The 18,304-nt window shown below is 45.9% G+C and overlaps 1 protein-coding gene across 1 annotated transcript; it reads right to left on the minus strand.

Annotated features, from left to right (window-relative positions):
• Positions 1–5: 5 nt before the first annotated feature.
• On the minus strand, positions 6–18,079 carry LOC142559213 (uncharacterized). The gene is made up of 2 exons (XM_075670844.1): positions 17,043–18,079; positions 6–165 (listed from the first exon to the last, which is right to left on the minus strand). Exons 1-2 carry the CDS (start codon positions 18,077–18,079, stop codon positions 6–8), a joined length of 1,197 nt encoding a protein of 398 aa, XP_075526959.1.
• Positions 18,080–18,304: the final 225 nt, after the last annotated feature.

The raw sequence follows: 18,304 nt of genomic DNA on the forward strand, positions 1-18,304 counted from the left end.
GGTCACTAGGTCCACAGCGTGGGCAGCAAGATACCACTTGGCAAGAATGGGTGGCTACTGGATCCACAAAGCAGGCAGCAAGACACCAGGCTGATAGTAGAGCTGGCCAACAGGTCCACAGGTGGGGCATCAAGATACCAGTACTCAAGAACTGCGGCTCCCCAGCTGTGCAGGGCGGATACAGGACGCCAGGTCGCTAGAACACCCCAGTCACCCTAGCTTCCATGAAAAAGCTTCACTGAAGAGCGGCACATTTCTAATAGCACAAACACACAGTGACACAAGGTAACACGTAAGAAGTTCATTGAAGAGAGATGCGTACCGTTGAACCCAGTGACACAAGGTGGTCTGCAGGTCGGTGACCCACCCTGTTCCCTCAGCCCAGTAGCCTGATGCTATACATAATAGACCTTTTACTACCCATTTACCCAAGTTGGCGCAATATAGCTTAGGTAAGGATTAACAAACTAACAGACAGACAAGCGCACCGCGAACTGTGTAAAGTTCCAGAAGAATGCTAACCGCACGCATAGGAAGTTACGAGTGCCACTGTAGTGAACACACCGATAATGTTCTCCTTGTCTTCTCTTTTATTCAATCTTAATTTTTATTCCTTCGATCTCCTGTTATTCCGTTTACCCTTTCTACAGCGCAGGGTAGCCAAGCTGTGCTTACGCTGGCTAACCTTCATGTTTTTCTCTCTCTCTCGTTGTAGGTTTTGCGTTGTGTAATCTTTTAGGCCTGTCCGGACAGGCCGCCATTGGAATCTGAACCTGGCAACGTTTAACGTTAGAACGCTATCTAGTGAGGCGAGTCTAGCAGTGTTATTGGAGGAATTAGAGGGTAGTAAATGGGATATAATAGGGCTCAGTGAGGTTAGGAGGACAAAAGAAGCATATACAGTGCTAAAAAGCGGGCATGTACTGTGTTACCGGGGCTTAGCGGAGAGACGAGAACTAGGAGTCGGATTCCTGATTAATAAGGAAATAGCTGGGAACATACAGGAATTCTATAGCATTAACGAGAGGGTGGCAGGTCTTGTTGTGAAACTTAATAAGAGGTACAAATTGAAGGTGGTACAAGTCTATGCCCCTACATGCAGTCATGATGACCAGGAAGTCGAAAGCTTTTATGAAGACGTGGAATCGGCGATGGGTAAAGTCAAAACAAAATACACTATACTGATGGGCGACTTGAATGCCAGGGTAGGCAAGAAGCAGGCTGGAGACAAGTCAGTGGGGGAATATGGCATAGGCTCTAGGAATAGCAGAGGAGAATTATTAGTAGAGTTTGCAGAACAGAATAATATGCGGATAATGAACACCTTTTTCCGCAAGCGGGTTAGTCGAAAGTGGACGTGGAGGAGCCCGAATGGTGAGACTAGAAATGAAATCGACTTCATACTCTGCGCGAACCCTGGCATCATACAAGATGTAGACGTACTCGGCAAGGTACGCTGCAGTGACCATAGGATGGTAAGAACTCGAATTAGCCTAGACTTGAGGAGGGAACGGAAGAAACTGGTACACAAGAAGCCAATCAATTAGTTAGCGGTAAGAGGGAAACTAGAGGAATTCCGGATCAAGCTACAGAACAGGTATTCGGCTTTAACTCAGGAAGAGGACCTTAGTGTTGAAGCAATGAACGACTATCTCATGGGAACCATTAAGGAGTGCGCAATAGAAGTCGGTGGTAACTCCGTTAGACAGGAAACCAGTAAGCTATCGCAGCAGACGAAAGATCTGATCAAGAAACGCCAATGTATGAAAGCCTCTAACCCTACAGCTAGAATAGAACTGGCAGAACTTTCTAAGTTAATCAACAAGCGTAAGACAGCGGACATCAGGAACTATAATATGGATAGAATTGAACAGGCTCTCAGGAACGGAGGAAGCCTAAAAACAGTGAAGAAGAAACTAGGAATAGGCAAGAATCAGATGTGTGCGTTAAGAGACAAAGCCGGCAATATCGTTACTAATATGGATGAGAGAGTTCAAGTGGCTGAGGAGTTCTATAGAGATTTATATAGTACCAGTGGCACCCACGACGATAGTGGAAGAGAGAATAGCCTAGAGGAATTCGAAATCCCACAGGTAACGCCAGAAGAAGTAAAGAAAGCCTTAGGAGCTATGCAAAGGGGGAAGGCAGCTGGGGAGGATCAGGTAACAGCAGATTTGTCGAAGGATGGTGGTCAGATTGTTCTAGAGAAACTGGCCACCCTGTATAAGCAATGCCTCCTAACCTCGAGCGTACCGGAATCTTGGAAGAACGCTAACATAATCCTAATCCATAAGAAAGGGGACGCCAAAGACTTGAAAAATTATAGACCGATCAGCTTACTGTCCGTTGCCTACAAAGTATTTACTAAGGTAATCGCAAATAGAATCAGGAACACCTTAGACTTCTGTCAACCAAAGGACCAGGCAGGATTCCGTAAAGGCTACTCAACAATAGACCATATTCACACTATCAATCAAGTGATAGAGAAATGTGCAGAATATAACCAACCGTTATATATAGCTTTCATTGATTACGAGAAAGCGTTTGATTCAGTCGAAACCTCAGCAGTCATGGAGGCATTACGGAATCAGGGTGTAGATGAGCCATATGTAAAGATACTGGAAGATATCTATAGCGGCTCCACAGCCACCGTAGTCCTCCACAAAGAAAGCAACAAAATCCCTATAAAGAAAGGCGTCAGACAGGGAGATACGATATCTCCAATGCTATTCACAGCATGTTTACAGGAGGTATTCAGAGGCCTGGAGTGGGAAGAATTGGGGATAAAAGTTGATGGAGAATACCTTAGCAACTTGCGATTCGCTGATGATATTGCCTTGCTTAGTAACTCAGGAGACCAATTGCAATGCATGCTCACTGACCTGGAGAGGCAAAGCAGAAGGGTGGGTCTGAAAATTAATCTGCAGAAAACTAAAGTAATGTTTAACAGGCTCGGAAGAGAACAGCAGTTTACGATAGGTAGCGAAGCACTGGAAGGGGTAAGGGACTACATCTACTTAGGGCAGGTAGTGACCACGGATCCGGATCATGAGACTGAAATAACCAGAAGAATAAGAATGGGCTGGGGTGCGTTTGGCAGGCATTCTCAAATCATGAACAGCAGGATGCCACTATCCCTCAAAAGGAAAGTGTATAACAGCTGTGTGTTACCAGTACTCACATATGGGGCAGAAACCTGGAGACTTACGAAAAGGGTTCTGCTGAAATTGAGGACGACGCAACGAGCTATGGAAAGAAGAATGATGGGTGTGACATTAAGGGATAAGAAAAGAGCAGATTGGGTGAGGCAACAAACGCGGGTAAACGACATCTTAGTTGAAATCAAGAAAAAGAAATGGGCATGGGCCGGACATGTAATGAGGAGGGAAGATAACCGATGGTCACTAAGCGTTACGGACTGGATTCCAAGGGAAGGGATGCGTAGCAGGGGGCGGCAGAAAGTTAGGTGGGCGGATGACATTAAGACGTTTGCAGGGACAACATGGCCACAATTAGTACATGACCGGGGTAGTTGGAGAAGTATGGGAGAGGCCTTTGCCCTGCAGTGGGCGTAACTAGGCTGCTGATGATGATGATGATGAATCTTTTAGGATGCTACCAATATTGAGTCGGTGGGCTCAACCCCTTCCGCGTTGTATAATGATAACCCGGGCCCAACTTCGCCACAGTTTGTAATTTTTGTAGTGAAAACACTAGGTAGGATAATTGTGGTTGTGCTATTAAATATTTATAGGATTATAGAGCCTTGTTCACGCTTGATTGCAAAGAGTAAGATGCGTTGGCGTACTCAGTTTGGTGTGCGTGAAATTGTTTTTTTACGCAGTTACTTTGCCGGAGCGAAAGGCAAAGGACAGATCAAGACGCGTGACGTCACGTCTACGATGCGGTCACCTTGCTCGCCTGGCTAGTATAGCCTGCCACCGTGCTAACTTCCACGCTCGACCTGGTGACGATGCACGAAAGGCCAGCCCCGTCTTGCCGTCTTGACCATGCCGACCTTGCGCCGTTCGTTCTCAGCACCGAAGAAAAAAAAAAGACACGGAACGTCTGTGTCAGAAGGACAGCGAACAATATGGTTTACATGAAGCCGTGAGGTTCTACTCTGGACACCGTCGAATGCCACCATGTTTCTTTTTTTTTTTTGTCCAATCAAAGAAGGCGTTAGCAGCCTGCGAGTCAATCAGAGCAGGAAGGATGGCGAATTTCAACAAACAGCGGGCGTTCTTAGTATAAAGAACAGTAGCACGGGCCTGTATTAATGAGAGGCTCGGCCATTGTCTAAATTAAACTCGCATGTAGTCCTGAGCAGACCCACCATCAAAGCTTAGTTGCTGTGGCGTTACGGTGCTGAGCTCGCGGTCGCGTGTTCGATTCCGACTGGAGCGGCTGCATTTTTATAGGGGAGAAATGCAAAAACAAGAAAATGTCATGCGCTTAGATTTAGGTGCCTATTAATCAAGCCCAGGTGGTTAAAATTAAACCGGAGCTCCCCACTACCGCGTGCCTCACGATCGCAGTTTAGACACTTAACATCGCTGAATTATATAACAGTGGTAAATGCGACAACTGCTACACATTACGGCATTCTCGCTTTTATTGTTGCTTTGCCGGAGAGGAAGACATCGCCACTTTTATTGGCGTTTGCTGTGCGCTTGACTTCGTCAGTCGCAATCTAGCCGTAGAAACGACAGGTCAACGAATCTCGCTTGTGCACGGCATCGCTAGTCCATTTTTATTTTTCTCTTACGTCATCCTGCAAGACCAGGGGTGTGTTCTAAGGTAATCCCTCATGCCCGACAGTGCTCTTGGTCGAAGTAAGGTCGAATATTAATGTGCACAAGGCTAAAGTGCAATTGGTTAGCAAAGTACAAAAATTTTTTTAGATTGGTAGTCTACTTCTAGAATAGGTGAAAGAATACGTATATCAAGGTTGATTTGTCAAAGGTGGCCCTGATCATAGGAAGAAAACTTACAAAAAAATTAAAATCGGTTCCGTCGCATACGGTACACCATGAAATCATGACAGCAGCTTGTCGCTATATTAGAAATATGCACAATAGTGGCATTCTACGGGTAAAATTACAGGGAGACAGCGCTGTGTATTAGAGAGCAAACGAGAAAAGTGAATATTCTAGTTGACATTGATAGGCAAAAATTGAGCTGGGCAGGCTGTATTACATAGGGCAGATAACCGGTGGTTTATTACAGAGTTACACAATGGGTTCCAGGCGAACGGAAGTGCAGTCGAGGACGGTAGGAGTTAGGTGATGTGATAAAATTGTGAAGTTGGCTGGCACAATATGGAATCAGCAGGCGCAAAGACAAGGGTTATTTGAAATTGCTACAAGAGGCGGATGGTGATGACTGGTTTATTTTTTGCCTTAGGGTTAGCTTCCGTTTTCATTGCGTAACGCTTTTGTGGTCACAGATGTACCGGTGGATTTTTGTCGTGCGTGAGCTGGGTGTCAGTTAGGCAACCGCTTTAATCGTTGTAGCTTTTGGAAATGGATGACTTATGACGTCTAGCATTACAGTTCTCTTATTTTTTGTATTTTTTAGTACAAAAATGCTTTTTGTTAAAAGTTCTCTTATTTTTGTATTTTAACGCTTCTTGTTAACAGTTGCGCTGTGCTTGCGTGCTTCCCTTGTATTAGTCCAAGCATATCCGTACTGTATTAACAACGAGCCCAAGTAGTAAATTTTGTCAGCACCAGTTTTGTGTTCGCGACAAGGTAAGTACAAGTACACTGTAAGTACAAGTAGTCAAGAACTGAGCAAGCTAACAAGGTATGTGGCGTAGCAAGGTGACTAGCAGAGAGTAAATGCCTGCGCCGCCGATCAGTCGATGGTTTTGTTAAAAACGGTGCAGCATATAGATGAACTTAAAAAGAACTAACACGGCTTATGCAAACTAATGAAGTACAACATGTCAATGGATTGCCCGGAGTAGAATATTGTTTCCCGTATCATAATGCTGCTAAACTTGCAATGTGTCAGTTGGCCTATATTAGCACTTCTAAATGGCTGATGCATGCCCCATGAAAACAAAATTATGCAGGTCCTAAGCACACGTTATAATGTAGCTGACGCGAAGCTTGAGTGAAGCATGCAGTCAAATGCTATAGAATTAACGACGAAGCGTACAATTGTGTTAACTTTCAGCCTGTGGAGTGTGTAATCCCATTGACGTTTATGTTTATTCACCGAAATGGTCAACCTGATTCGAATTGATTTTTTTTTTTACGATTATAGGCTACACCGTTAAAAAGCTAGGCCGAAATACAAACACCAAATTAGTCGGATGCACGGTGTCAGACATCTACGCAGCGATGACACCAGGACAAAGGCGACTTATGATGCTTCTCGGTGGAAAAATGGTGATTACGGGTGTATGCACAGAGAAGCACGATATGTTTTGATGCGTTTAGGATTATGTAGTACCTCTGGTGTCACAGTGGCACATCCCTTAGAACATGTCGAATGGCTCTTTCAAAGAAAATCAATTCACTAATGAATCAATTCTTTCAAATTCCTAATTCATTAGGACGTCTGTGTGCTTCAGAAACACTATTGCCCAGACATTACATGTTAAAATTCAGTGTAAATTCAGTGTACGCCTTAAAATGAACAACTTCCTTAAGGCATTGGCTACAACATAATCTACGAGTGTATTCCAAGAGAGTGTTAGTAATCAGCAATCCTAAATATTTATATTGCTCAACCTCATAAAGAACCACGATCAGCTGTAGAATAACCAAATACCAGGAGTTCCTTATTTCGAGTGATTCTCATCAAAACAGTTTTTTTTAATTGATGGGCATTTGTCACTGCTCACACCACAAAATTATTTTGGCAAAAGCATCGTTTAACTGCGTTTGATCGTGTACTGAGCTTACTGATTCAACCTATTTGCCTAAGGTGAATCGTTTGTGTTATGTGTGTACGTATGCATGCGTTATCACGTGGGAGGTGGAAATAAGAAGAGAAACACAAAATGAGAAGACAAAGGCACAGCGACCACCACCACACAAATCGATGCACGTGAACGGCTTTGAAGTACGACAAGAGTGACGAGAGCGCCATGATGAGAGCGGTAGCATTAACACTGTGCTGATATCATGAAGACGACTGTGGCAATATGATCACATGGCCGCAACGGTGTTAACGACTGCGACAAAGGTTAACTAGGACATTAACATGACGGCGGTGACAAAAACACCATAGCAGTGGGACAAAGAGAGCACAAGAGTGACCACGATGGCATAGCGACGATGGCACGCACATGGCGAAACCAACATGCTGAGCTTGACAACCACGGAATTGCAAAACTACGGCGATGTGACGAGAATGTGATGGTCACTGTGATGTCGGTGGCATAACTAACGTGTTGTGGCAGGAAAAGAAACTTCAAAAACCTTCGATCATCAATGTAAATGAATACCCTGAACGAACCAATGAACGAATGGCTGGAAGAGAGAGCTGATGAACGAATGACTGAACGATTGGACTAACGAACAAGTGAACGAGTGAACTAACGAGCGAAAGAACAAGCGAATCAACCAGACTTTCTCCATTAGTCACCGAGCTTCCACCACCGAGTATAGACCACCGAGTATAGACCACCGAGTATAGACCATTGACCACCGACACTCCAAGAAAACGTGCGAACGAGGCAAAGAAAGCTAATAGCTGCATCCATAAGGATTCTACAGCGCGATGCAACTTCTTCCTGCCACAGCAATGAAGCAGTCATGCCACCGACGACATAGTCATCACTTCATCATGCCAACGTCACTGTCTCGTAATCTTGTTGTCGTGCTCACTGTGTCACTGCTGCTGCTAATTATTATTATTATTATTATTATTATTATTATTATTATTATTATTATTATTATTATTATTATTATTACAGGTTAAGAAATGTAATCAATTCCTGGGATCCACAAATAACTTCTAAAGAATGAAGTCACAAGAGAAAGGAAAACAGTTACGAAGGTACTAACAGACGTGAACGTAAGCGGGAAGCTCCATATTGCACACAAAGAAAAGCTTCAAGGTTGATCCACAAAAAAGACAGGCATGGGCAGAAAAAAATATTTATGCGACACACTGGTCTCGCTGACAACAAAACATGGGCAAAGTAAACTTGATTGTTCCAAATTTTAACCTAGTGCCTTGGCGAACGTCGAATATGTTATTTCCCATACTGATAAGATCGCTCTTCAAAGATACTCACGGACGTAAGCACGTAGTTGCAACAACAAAGTGCATGGCCTGTGACCATTTGCACACAGCTGTTGAACCACGCTTTCTTTCAAAACACAACTGCCTCGAATATGTCCCAAATTTGGGTTATTGCAAATGTCTCATACATTTATGAGCACACACCTGTCATCAGCATTCTCCCCTCGTCAAGAATTAAACATTGCCTTCGTCCTTGTGACATTGCTACGAAGACGTCTAACACAGTGTATCCGCGTCATTTGGTGTTTACATTTAGAAATAGTTACTGAACGGTGTAGTGCACACTTATAAAAATTGTGCGAGCTAAAGATTCTGCTTAGATATTGCATCAATATACTCGTTGCATATGATGAAATTAAAGGATTGTACGCATCGCCTTTAGTTGTATATAATTTAAACATAAAGCTTCGCTTCAAATACGTTCCCACATGTACCTTGAATCTGCATAATTTTTCGTTTTTGGCGTGTCCCTGATTTGACGTTTTCAGCCGATGGTGCCATGACAAGAACCAGCAAAACGATTGGCAAAATTCCGGCAAACGTAAAGTGGCCCGTAACAGTCAGTGAACGTGCTTTTATCAAGATGTGATTTGCGTTTAGAAATGTGGAACGAACAGGTTATGTTTTCAACGCAACGACATTAAATTCAGTGGCGTGCATCATTGCACTTGTCCAACGACTGGTATGCCTACGTCGCGAGCAGTAAGAACAAAGTTTTTTGCACAGAAATGAGTGGAAGACACTTTACATAGCTGCTACGCGAAATGGTGATTGTGCGTAATTACTTCAATACGGTTGCATGAAGTGGTCTCACCTTGTCTGCTGGAACACGCAGCTTGACCTGGCTGTCCATCCCTGCTTTGTTCGAACCACGAGCCACCGGAATATCCTACATAAATGAGCAGCCAGCATCCTTGCAGTCACTCCGTGGTCCTCTCGAAAAAGCGACGCGAGTTGCGGCCCCAGCGCAGACGCTTATGCCATTCACGAAAACGGGTGGGCACTCTTGCACGCAACCACGGGCACCGACATATGGCAAAATGGCAGCCAAGGTGAAAGCAAGCCGCGATACCAGTGTAGGTTACAGCGCTTCCTATTTCGGCATAGGCAACGTCCAAATGCACGGAAATGGTCGAAATCAAACAGTGCGAAAGAATGATAACAGAGCGGCCGATTTGGACTATGTTAGCCTACCAAGTCGCTCAGTTTGCCATATTGATAAAGAAACTGCGAAAGAGAGAGATGGAAACAAACTTTTGCCATGTGTTATTTTTTTTAGCATGCGCGTGACCTCGTAATCCCCGGCAGAACGAAAGACAGAGGCATCTGTATCCCGTTGAATCCATCTTTAGGAAAGGAAGCACGGCCGCGTAGATCACGTGTTGCGTCACGCCATGGCGAGGTGCGAAACTAAAGGAAAGGAGGACACCGTTCTGTATTCGGCTTGCTCCCCCGCGCATTGATGATAACTGATGGGTCGGCGTGTTCTCATTTTTGGCAATTACTGTGTAACTCCTTTTGTCCTCGTAAACTTCTGCTTATTGTCCGGTGTGGTATCTTGTTTTTACGAGAGGAACGTCCTCATTCTGACATCTTCAATGCTTTCCTTTCTTTATTTTGAACTGAGTTTTTCAAATTTACTTTGAAAATTCGTCCCATACTAGCCTTTGGCGATGCAACCACATAGATTGTGCGCACCCCGTTAGATAAAATGTTGTGCAATAAAGAATTCAGAACTCAAAACTGCTTTGAAGCGCAATGTACGGCACAATATGAACGCCTCTCTAAGACTAGAGCAGGCAGACACATCCTAGAGAGATTAGACATAGGCTACCACACACAGCATGGTGTCAAGGTGGACATACCGAGAGACACGAAGGAAAGATTGGCAATACCTCCCTTACCAAAGAACATGCACCCAGAACACAATAAGGACAGAAGAACAGAGCGAAGCAAATACAGAAGAAATTCGGCAGCGACAAGGACGCAGTGTTCGTGGACGCCGCTCGATACAGTCGCAGACGGGGGTTTACGGCAGCCGTAATTGATAGGGAGAAACGGTGCAAGACGTGCGCGACGATACGCACCACAAGTAACGAGATTGCTGAAGAAGTAGCCATAGCGCTCGCAGCAGCTCAGACTAACGCAACCGTGATAGTCAGCGACTCTCAGACGGCAATAAGAAACTTTGCCAACGGCCGAATCTCCCCGGAGGCACTACGAATTCTTCTTGCAGGAGGCCAAAATTACAAAAGAAAGATATACATCACCTGGACACCCGCTCACACCCTCGCGGAGGACGGTAACAACGAGGCGGCACACGACGCGGCTCGAGAGCTTACGGACCGAGCCGCAGTCGCAAGTGACGCCCCGACACCCTCCGGACGTGACGGTGCAGTAAACGAGTGGGAGCGGGAGGACAGAATGACCACATATAATGACATCACGAAACATTATAGGTTAGAGAGGCGCATGTTCCCGCGACCTCACGCAAAATTGACAAAAAAGCAGTCTGTCGCATGGCGGCAGTTACAAACTAGGACGTATCCGAATCCTGCGCTCTCGCACATCATATATCCGGATGTATATCCTACGGACAAATGCAAAACATGTGAATCCAGAGCCACTCTGGAGCATGCCGAGGGATAAATAACAAATGCCGAGGGATAAATAACAATAAAGAAAACGAGGCCTCTAGCAGCAGCCTTCGCACGCGCTGGGAAGCCGCGCTGCTCAGCCCCGCCCTCGAAGATCAACTATGGGCCGTCCAGCGGGCTGAGGATGCCGCCAGGACCCAAAAACTCCTGGCCGTCACCTAGGCGGGGCCTTTGGCCCTCCCCACCAACTCGCAGGGCACACCATAAAGTTCTTTCCTCCTCCTCCTCCTCAAAACTGCTTCGTAGTTTTTCGACTAGCCGCCACAACGAGATGAAAGTGCATTCACTGAACTTCGCAAGATCCCTACAACATTCGCATTGACACAGTTGTTCGTTCAAAAGACGCTTTTCTTTGTTCAATATGCTTCTAAACACGGACAGCTTCGTAGATCGCCATACTTCCAACTCCGCAAGACAACATGATAATAATTTCATTTCGCGAAGAATGGTACCACTATCTTGGAATGCTGGAATGCTGGAATGCTGGAAGGAGCCCTTACAAAAAAAAGGAACAAACAATAGTCTCTTTCACCCGCAACGCCAAGCATCCATTGTGACAGCAAATTATTAGATAGTACACGAAGTAATGATAGTGGTTTCATCGGCTCTGCAAACTTGTAAACATTCGCTTACTAACTAAATCATCAAGCACAGAGTCACGCGCACACCGGCAAACAGGATCACACCTCACTCGATGACCGCGGGCACTCGATGTCAAAACGCTGGCGCGAGAAACAGCCGCAGCAGCAGCGAGTGAACTGACCCGCATGCCGCCTCTCGCTTCAACGCGAACTAAGCGGCGAGGACACAGTGCACGCAAAGCTATCTGCCCTCGGTGCGCCTAGACTCTGTACCCAGTGCAGATTGCTTTCAATATGGGGCCCTTGCGGCCGCGCTCAGCCGAGCCTTACGCAGCCACCGCCGAAGTAGAACGCCCCACTTCAGAGTGTCTTGCGCGCGACGGAAGACGGCGTGCATCCTCCCCATCATCTTCCCTCGCGCGCGCCAAATCGAGCCACCATGCTTGGCTCATACTCGAACGCTATCGCTCGCACCCACAGCACACGGCGCGCGGCCACAATGTTATTACACTTGGGCTTTACATTTAACATCAAGGCGACGACAGCAACGACTGAAATTCGCTTAGAGTGGCGATATAATAGCTATCGCAATAAAGGAAATTATGGTTTAAATGTAGGGCACAAAGACCTCATTCATAAAGAAACGAAATCAACAAGCGAGCACACTCCCAAAGAGCCCAGCGGTTTTGTCCCAGTAAGATTCGCAACCTTGTCAGCGAGCCAATAAACTAACTGCGCGACAGTGGCCGACCTGCCTCTCGCTAAGTCCACAGCGCACCCTAAGCCTCAATTACTTGAAATGCAGCGTACTCTGCCAAGCAAGATTTCTCACCTTACCGCTGTAAAATACGATAGGAGTGCCACGCCGAAGAGCAACAGGGACCCACAAGCAGGTAGAGAGGACAAAGCTTGCGCGAGCTACGAAAAAAAAAGAAAGAAAGAAACAGCATGTCGAATGCGCAGCCGGCCGTGCTTGTTTCGGTGGCGTGACGGGCGCGTGTCTAGCGAGTCATTGGATTGTCGCTATGGTAACGCAATAAAAACGAGTCGCAAAGTATAACAAAGGTATAACTTCTTTTAGACGCAAAACTCTTTTCGCGTTAGTGCAAAGGAATAAGCAAAAAATAGGATATTGTCTGTTAATTTCATTTTTTGTTTCGATGCTCGCGTCAGCTAACCATACCCAGGAATGGGGCACAACATTTTGCTTGGTTTTCTCTCCACTACGTGGCGTATCGACCTTCAATAATTTGAAATTCGCGCCGCGATGTATGTCACGGCGCACGACTAAAGAAAACAATAAAACAAACCCACCCAGAGACTGTCGCGTCACTTCGGCGCTTGGAAACGGGTCCGCTCATGTATCAACCTTATCCCGAAGACGCCCACCTATTTGGTCGAGTGGCTGAATCGATGATTTTGCTAGATATCTGTCCAGGCAGCTCGATGGTATTCCGGATGAGATGTCTGGCCGAGATAACTGTCCTCGCGGAGCTTCCGATAAATATCGTTTTTTAACGCGATAGCGTTAAGGAGCTCGTGTCGCAGAAAAGCCGGTGTCGTCGGCGTCGGTGTCGGTGTCGGCGTCGGCGTCCGCGGCGTTGGCCGTGAGCGATAAATCACGGCAGGCACTTCATAAATAAAAAGCAACTTCCAAGATGGGCTGGATGGGAATCGAACCAGGGTCTCCGGAGTGTGAGACGGAGACGTTACCACTGAGCCACGAGTTCTTTTTTTTTCTTTCTTTCATGGTATTTATTATAGTTGCATTCAACCATTCAACCAGACGCTCACCAGTTCTGCATAGTCAGAGAATGGAGGGCACAATGAAAGTCACACACAGAAAAGGTAGCGTTCATACTGTGAGTAGAAACGTTCGTGTCACTTTAGAAGGGTAGCAAGGATAAGCACCTCAACAAAATAGGGTACCAGTCCGGTTGTACACCGAGTCCATCATAAACCTGCTTTAGGTGTAGTGTCATTTGGATGAAATTTGCCCTTGTAGGTACAACCGTTTCGGCGTTGCGGTCCATCATTCGCGTTTTCCACAAACTGTGCATTCCCATTACAAAAAACATATCGAAAGGCGCACTATTATCACAGGTTGGTAGCAGGTATCGGACAGTATGAGCGTTAATCTCAAAGTCTTTCTTTAAAGTCCGTTGGAGGACATCCCAAAATAGGATGGCGTCGGTGCAGCTAATAAAACAATGTTCAATTGTCTCTGGTACATCGTAAAGGCGACAGTTAACAGAAGAGACAAAGATACCCTTTTTTTGTAGCCATGTTTTAACCGGTATGGTTTCACTATGAACTTTATAAAAGAATGTTTTGCAGCAAGGGGATAAATACATTTTGCGAACTCGCTTTAGCACATCGTGGCCTGGCAAATTAATGTATATGGATCGGTAAAGTGGAGGCGGAAATAGCATGGATAGTAAGTCTTTGTACAACGTTTTGCGCGACACAGAATACAAGTATTCAGTGGAAAACCGAACTGTCAGGAAACGAACCGCCAAGTAAACTTCTTGCATGAACCCCCACAAGCATAAGCGCGAAGAAAAACTTGAAAAAACAACTAAATCAGGTAACGCATTAACAAGTGTGACTTGCATGTATGAACGAATTACAGGATGGGAAGTATCGCGAAAATAGAAGAAACGAGACACTATTTGCCGCACATAAAGATGTACTAAGCCCAGCCCACCTTCACTAACAGGCCTAAAGACATTATCGCGCCTCATGGGCTCAAAAGTTGAAGACCATATGAAGGTTGCAAAGATACGGTGAAAGCGTTGGATGTATAGCCTAGCACAATGGATAACTTGCAATACATAGAAAATTTTTGTTGCCAAGAACTTATTGCAGGCTTCGGCTTTCCCAAAAATAGAAAGTCGTTGTGGAACGAATGTCTGGGCGTAACTTTGCAGTACCGAAACCCGTTCTTTCCAATAGTGTGCGCTTAATTTATATGCGTCTAGCGGCACGCCAAGATACTTTGGCGGGACATCAGTCCACTTAACGCCTGCAAACTGTTCTGGTGTATAGCACCATGAGCCAAACCATAAGCCTAAACTTTTTGAGGAGTTCATTCGCGCTCCTGATACGCTGCCAAATTCTTCTATTTTCGATACTACTTTTTCAACACTGGACTTATCCGTGCAGAAGAACGCTAGATCGTCTGCATAAGCTAAGACTTTAACTTCATTACCCAGTATATTGAAGCCATGGATGTTACTCGACTGAATTACGCTTAAGCATAGCGGTTCCAGGTAAAGGGCGAATAGTAGTGGGGACATCGGGCAGCCTTGTTTTACTGATGAGCAAATAGAAATGGGTTCGGAGAGTTGGCCATTAATAACTAAACGAGTAGTACAACAGGTGTAGCAAAGCCTAACGCCTTTAAGCACAATGGAGCCAACATTGACATGCTCCAGAAGGGAAAATAAATAGGAGTGACTGACACGATCAAAAGCTTTAGCAAGGTCTACCTGGAGCATTGCAAGCTGCTCAGTGGAACCATAACAGTATTGAAGAAGGGTACGGGCGATATGTATGTTGGTTTGAATTGATCGGCCCCTGATTCCACATGTCTGATGGGAACCAATTAGAATTGACATCGCAAATTGCAATCTATTAGATAGAACTTTCGCAAAAATTTTGTAATCCACGTTTGACAATGTGATTGGTCGATAGCCTTCAACGGAACGCAGTTTCTCTTTATCTGAACTTTTGGGAATTAAAACTGTGTGGGTTTTGCAAAAAGACTGCGGAAGGGCGTCAATCTCTAAACTTGAAATAAAAATATCCAATAATATGGGGCTGATAATTGATTTGAAAGCTTTGTAAAATTCACATGAAAGTCCATCGGGGCCGGGTGTTTTCGACAAAGGCAGCTGATCAATAGCTAGCTCAATTTCTTGAATCGTAAGGCTACCACTGATGACTGCACAGTCATCATCCTGTAATGGTTTGACAAGAGATACAAAACTCTCTAAAACTTTTGCATCGTGATCGTCCGGAGGGGCACTAAACAACATAGTGTAGAAAGTTTCGAACTGAGAAATTATGTCATTAGTATTTGTTACAAGACTACCTTCCGAGTATATTTCCGGAATTACTTTGGAAATACCGTGACGTCGCTCGTCAAGTAAAGCTTGACGTGTTGGTTGCTCAGATTGCAGAGCACGCCTGTTTCGAGATCGAATTCGCGCACCTCTGTAACGTAGCGCGTCATACTTTTGTAACTCACATTTAATGTTTTCTATGTCAACAATGTAAGTGCCTGGCATTTCGCATTCAATCTCATAAAGGCTACATAGGCTCTTAAGAAGCGTTTTTTCTTCATTCTTTCTATAGAATGATTTCACCGATCCAATTTCTATAGCCACTGCACGAACCTCTTGTTTAAAGAGTTCCCAAGCAGCAAATAATGGCAAGTCACTAGAAAGAGAATTGGCTAGAGCCAGGCGCACGCGATTAATAAATTCCTGATCATTTAGGAGCTCAGAGTTAAGCTTCCAGAGTGCCCACTGTGGTCGGAAATTAGTTACAAATTTTTCACCAATGTTTGCGATAACCATACAATGATCAGAGAATGAAACGGGGATAGTAATGCAGGATAGTCCTCGAGAGAGGAGCGATGAAGAAACATAAATCCGATCAAGGCGGGCGTAGGAATGACCTTGAATTCTTGTATAAGAGCGAGCACCCTGTCCCGACACTCCTATATCAACGAGCCCTGCATTTTCTATTATGTTAGACAAAACTTCACGACTCCTGTCCCGCTGAGTGTTAATGCCGCTTCGATCGTTGGGATCACATACACAATTGAAATCTCCCATTAAAACAATGCAGCGATCACAGTCCAACAGACTAGACACAGTATGAAATAAAAGAGTTCGTTTTGCAGCGTCATTAAATGCATAGACGTTGACTATGCGCCATGGCACACCCTGCAACACAAAATCACAACATATATATCGACCTTCAGTGTCGACATGATAACTAAAAGCTGAATAAAGTAGGCTCTTTTTCAGAAACAGGAAACAGCCCGCGGATAAACCAAGAGCGTGTGAAACGCAAACATTATACTCAGACAGAAAAGGTCGCAAAGCCCTTTCTGTCTCGTCATCACGCTCAATCTTCGTCTCCTGCACGGCGACGAAGTCGAGGCGCTTCCTAGACAGAAGCCGGCGAAGCTGTGCCTGTTTCTGCAAAGACCGAAGGCCTCGTACGTTCAAGGTTGCGAATAGAAGTTGCTGGGACAGGGCCATGGTGACTACCAATTATTTGGACCTAATGATCTATGTGATCGGTCCTAGAGGGCAACGGTGAGGCTCCCTCCGAAACCCCACCTGGCCTTCTGGACCGTGATCGACGGCACTTTCCTGAGTGTTTCGATGTTTTGCGGCGACGTGCTTTTCTTGTGGTACTGGTCGTCTCGCTGTCTGTGCTTGATTCCGATCTGTTAGTCGCACGGCGCTTCGGAACTGAAGTATCCGCGTTACTTCGTCTGTCATCTGCCGGCTCAGCGCACGTGTCGAGACGCTTGGGTGCATCAGGTGAGTCGTCTCCGGCTCCCTCATTCGCTTGCTGGGCAGCAGCTGGCTCCGTGGTAGCGGGTGCTCCTTTGGGTTGTTGCTTCGGTTGGTCATCTTTCTCTTCGCTACTTTCGTTTTTCACGGGCAGTTCTGCGATGCCATTGTGACTGTCTTTAACAGGCAGAGGGGCCTTACTGGCACAGCGGGTCTCCGCGGAAGAGGGAACGTCTCCCGTCGCGTCAAGAACCTCCGTAATGTCCATTATGTGTTCTTGCAAGCTTTCATCCGGAGGCTTTGTTCTGTGTCGTAACTTATCGGCGTATGTTACGACACATTCTTCAGATGTGTGGCCAAAGCGTCGGCAGGTTTCACAACGCGGGGTTCTGCAGTTTCGACGAATGTGCCCCACCCTGTTACAGCGCAGACAAAGTGGGGGCCGGCCTGGAATTAATACGAGACTCTGCACTCCAAAAACAGGTAGTAGATGTGGAACGTCCCCCACGCTCACTCCATCGGCAAGAGTCAACACCACGTCCCGATTTAGCGTACGCATTTGTTCCATCTCCGATACTCTCCAGCTTTCTGCTGATATAGACTTGACTTTCCCGTAAGCCTGAAGCGCATCTCGAATGTAGTCATCTTCCAAACGCTCAGGAAGCCACAAAAGCTTCATTCGAACTTCCGTGGGCTCAGGATCAATGACGACGCAGCGTCTACCTTTTACGGATAATTCCCCGCATGCGACTAGCTTTGATTTTGTCATCCCTGATTTGCACGTCACCATCCACACGTGCGACATCTGAAATTGTCCGATGGAACTTATTTCCTTCAGGTCAATAACGTTCCGAAGGGCGTCTCTGAAGTCTTGGGCTCTGTACGGTCGACCACTTAAGTCAGCATGCAGGAAAACGGAGTCCACAACCAGCTTACCGGTAGGAAGACGGGGTAACACAACACGGTAGTCATTGCTGCTGGCTGAAGCCTGAGCAGCACCTCGGCCAGAGGCCGATAAAACCTTTGAAGCGGAGAACATGAGAAAAGCGACCGTTCAGAAGAAGACGGCGAGCCACGAGTTCGATGCTTCAAAGCGGTACAAAAGCGCCTCTAGTGAACGCGGTGTTGCCTTAGAAACGAGCTGTTTCTAAGGCTCAGGCGTGCGTCGCTTGCTCAGGCGCACATTTCGTTGTCGCGCCGAACGCTGCGTTGCTCGACGCTCACCGCGTCCGATGCGGAGCGCGTAGTCGCTGCGCCGTAGCCC

Source organism: Dermacentor variabilis, chromosome 10 (assembly GCF_050947875.1).
Source record: "Dermacentor variabilis isolate Ectoservices chromosome 10, ASM5094787v1, whole genome shotgun sequence".
In the NCBI taxonomy this organism is placed as follows: domain Eukaryota; kingdom Metazoa; phylum Arthropoda; class Arachnida; order Ixodida; family Ixodidae; genus Dermacentor; species Dermacentor variabilis.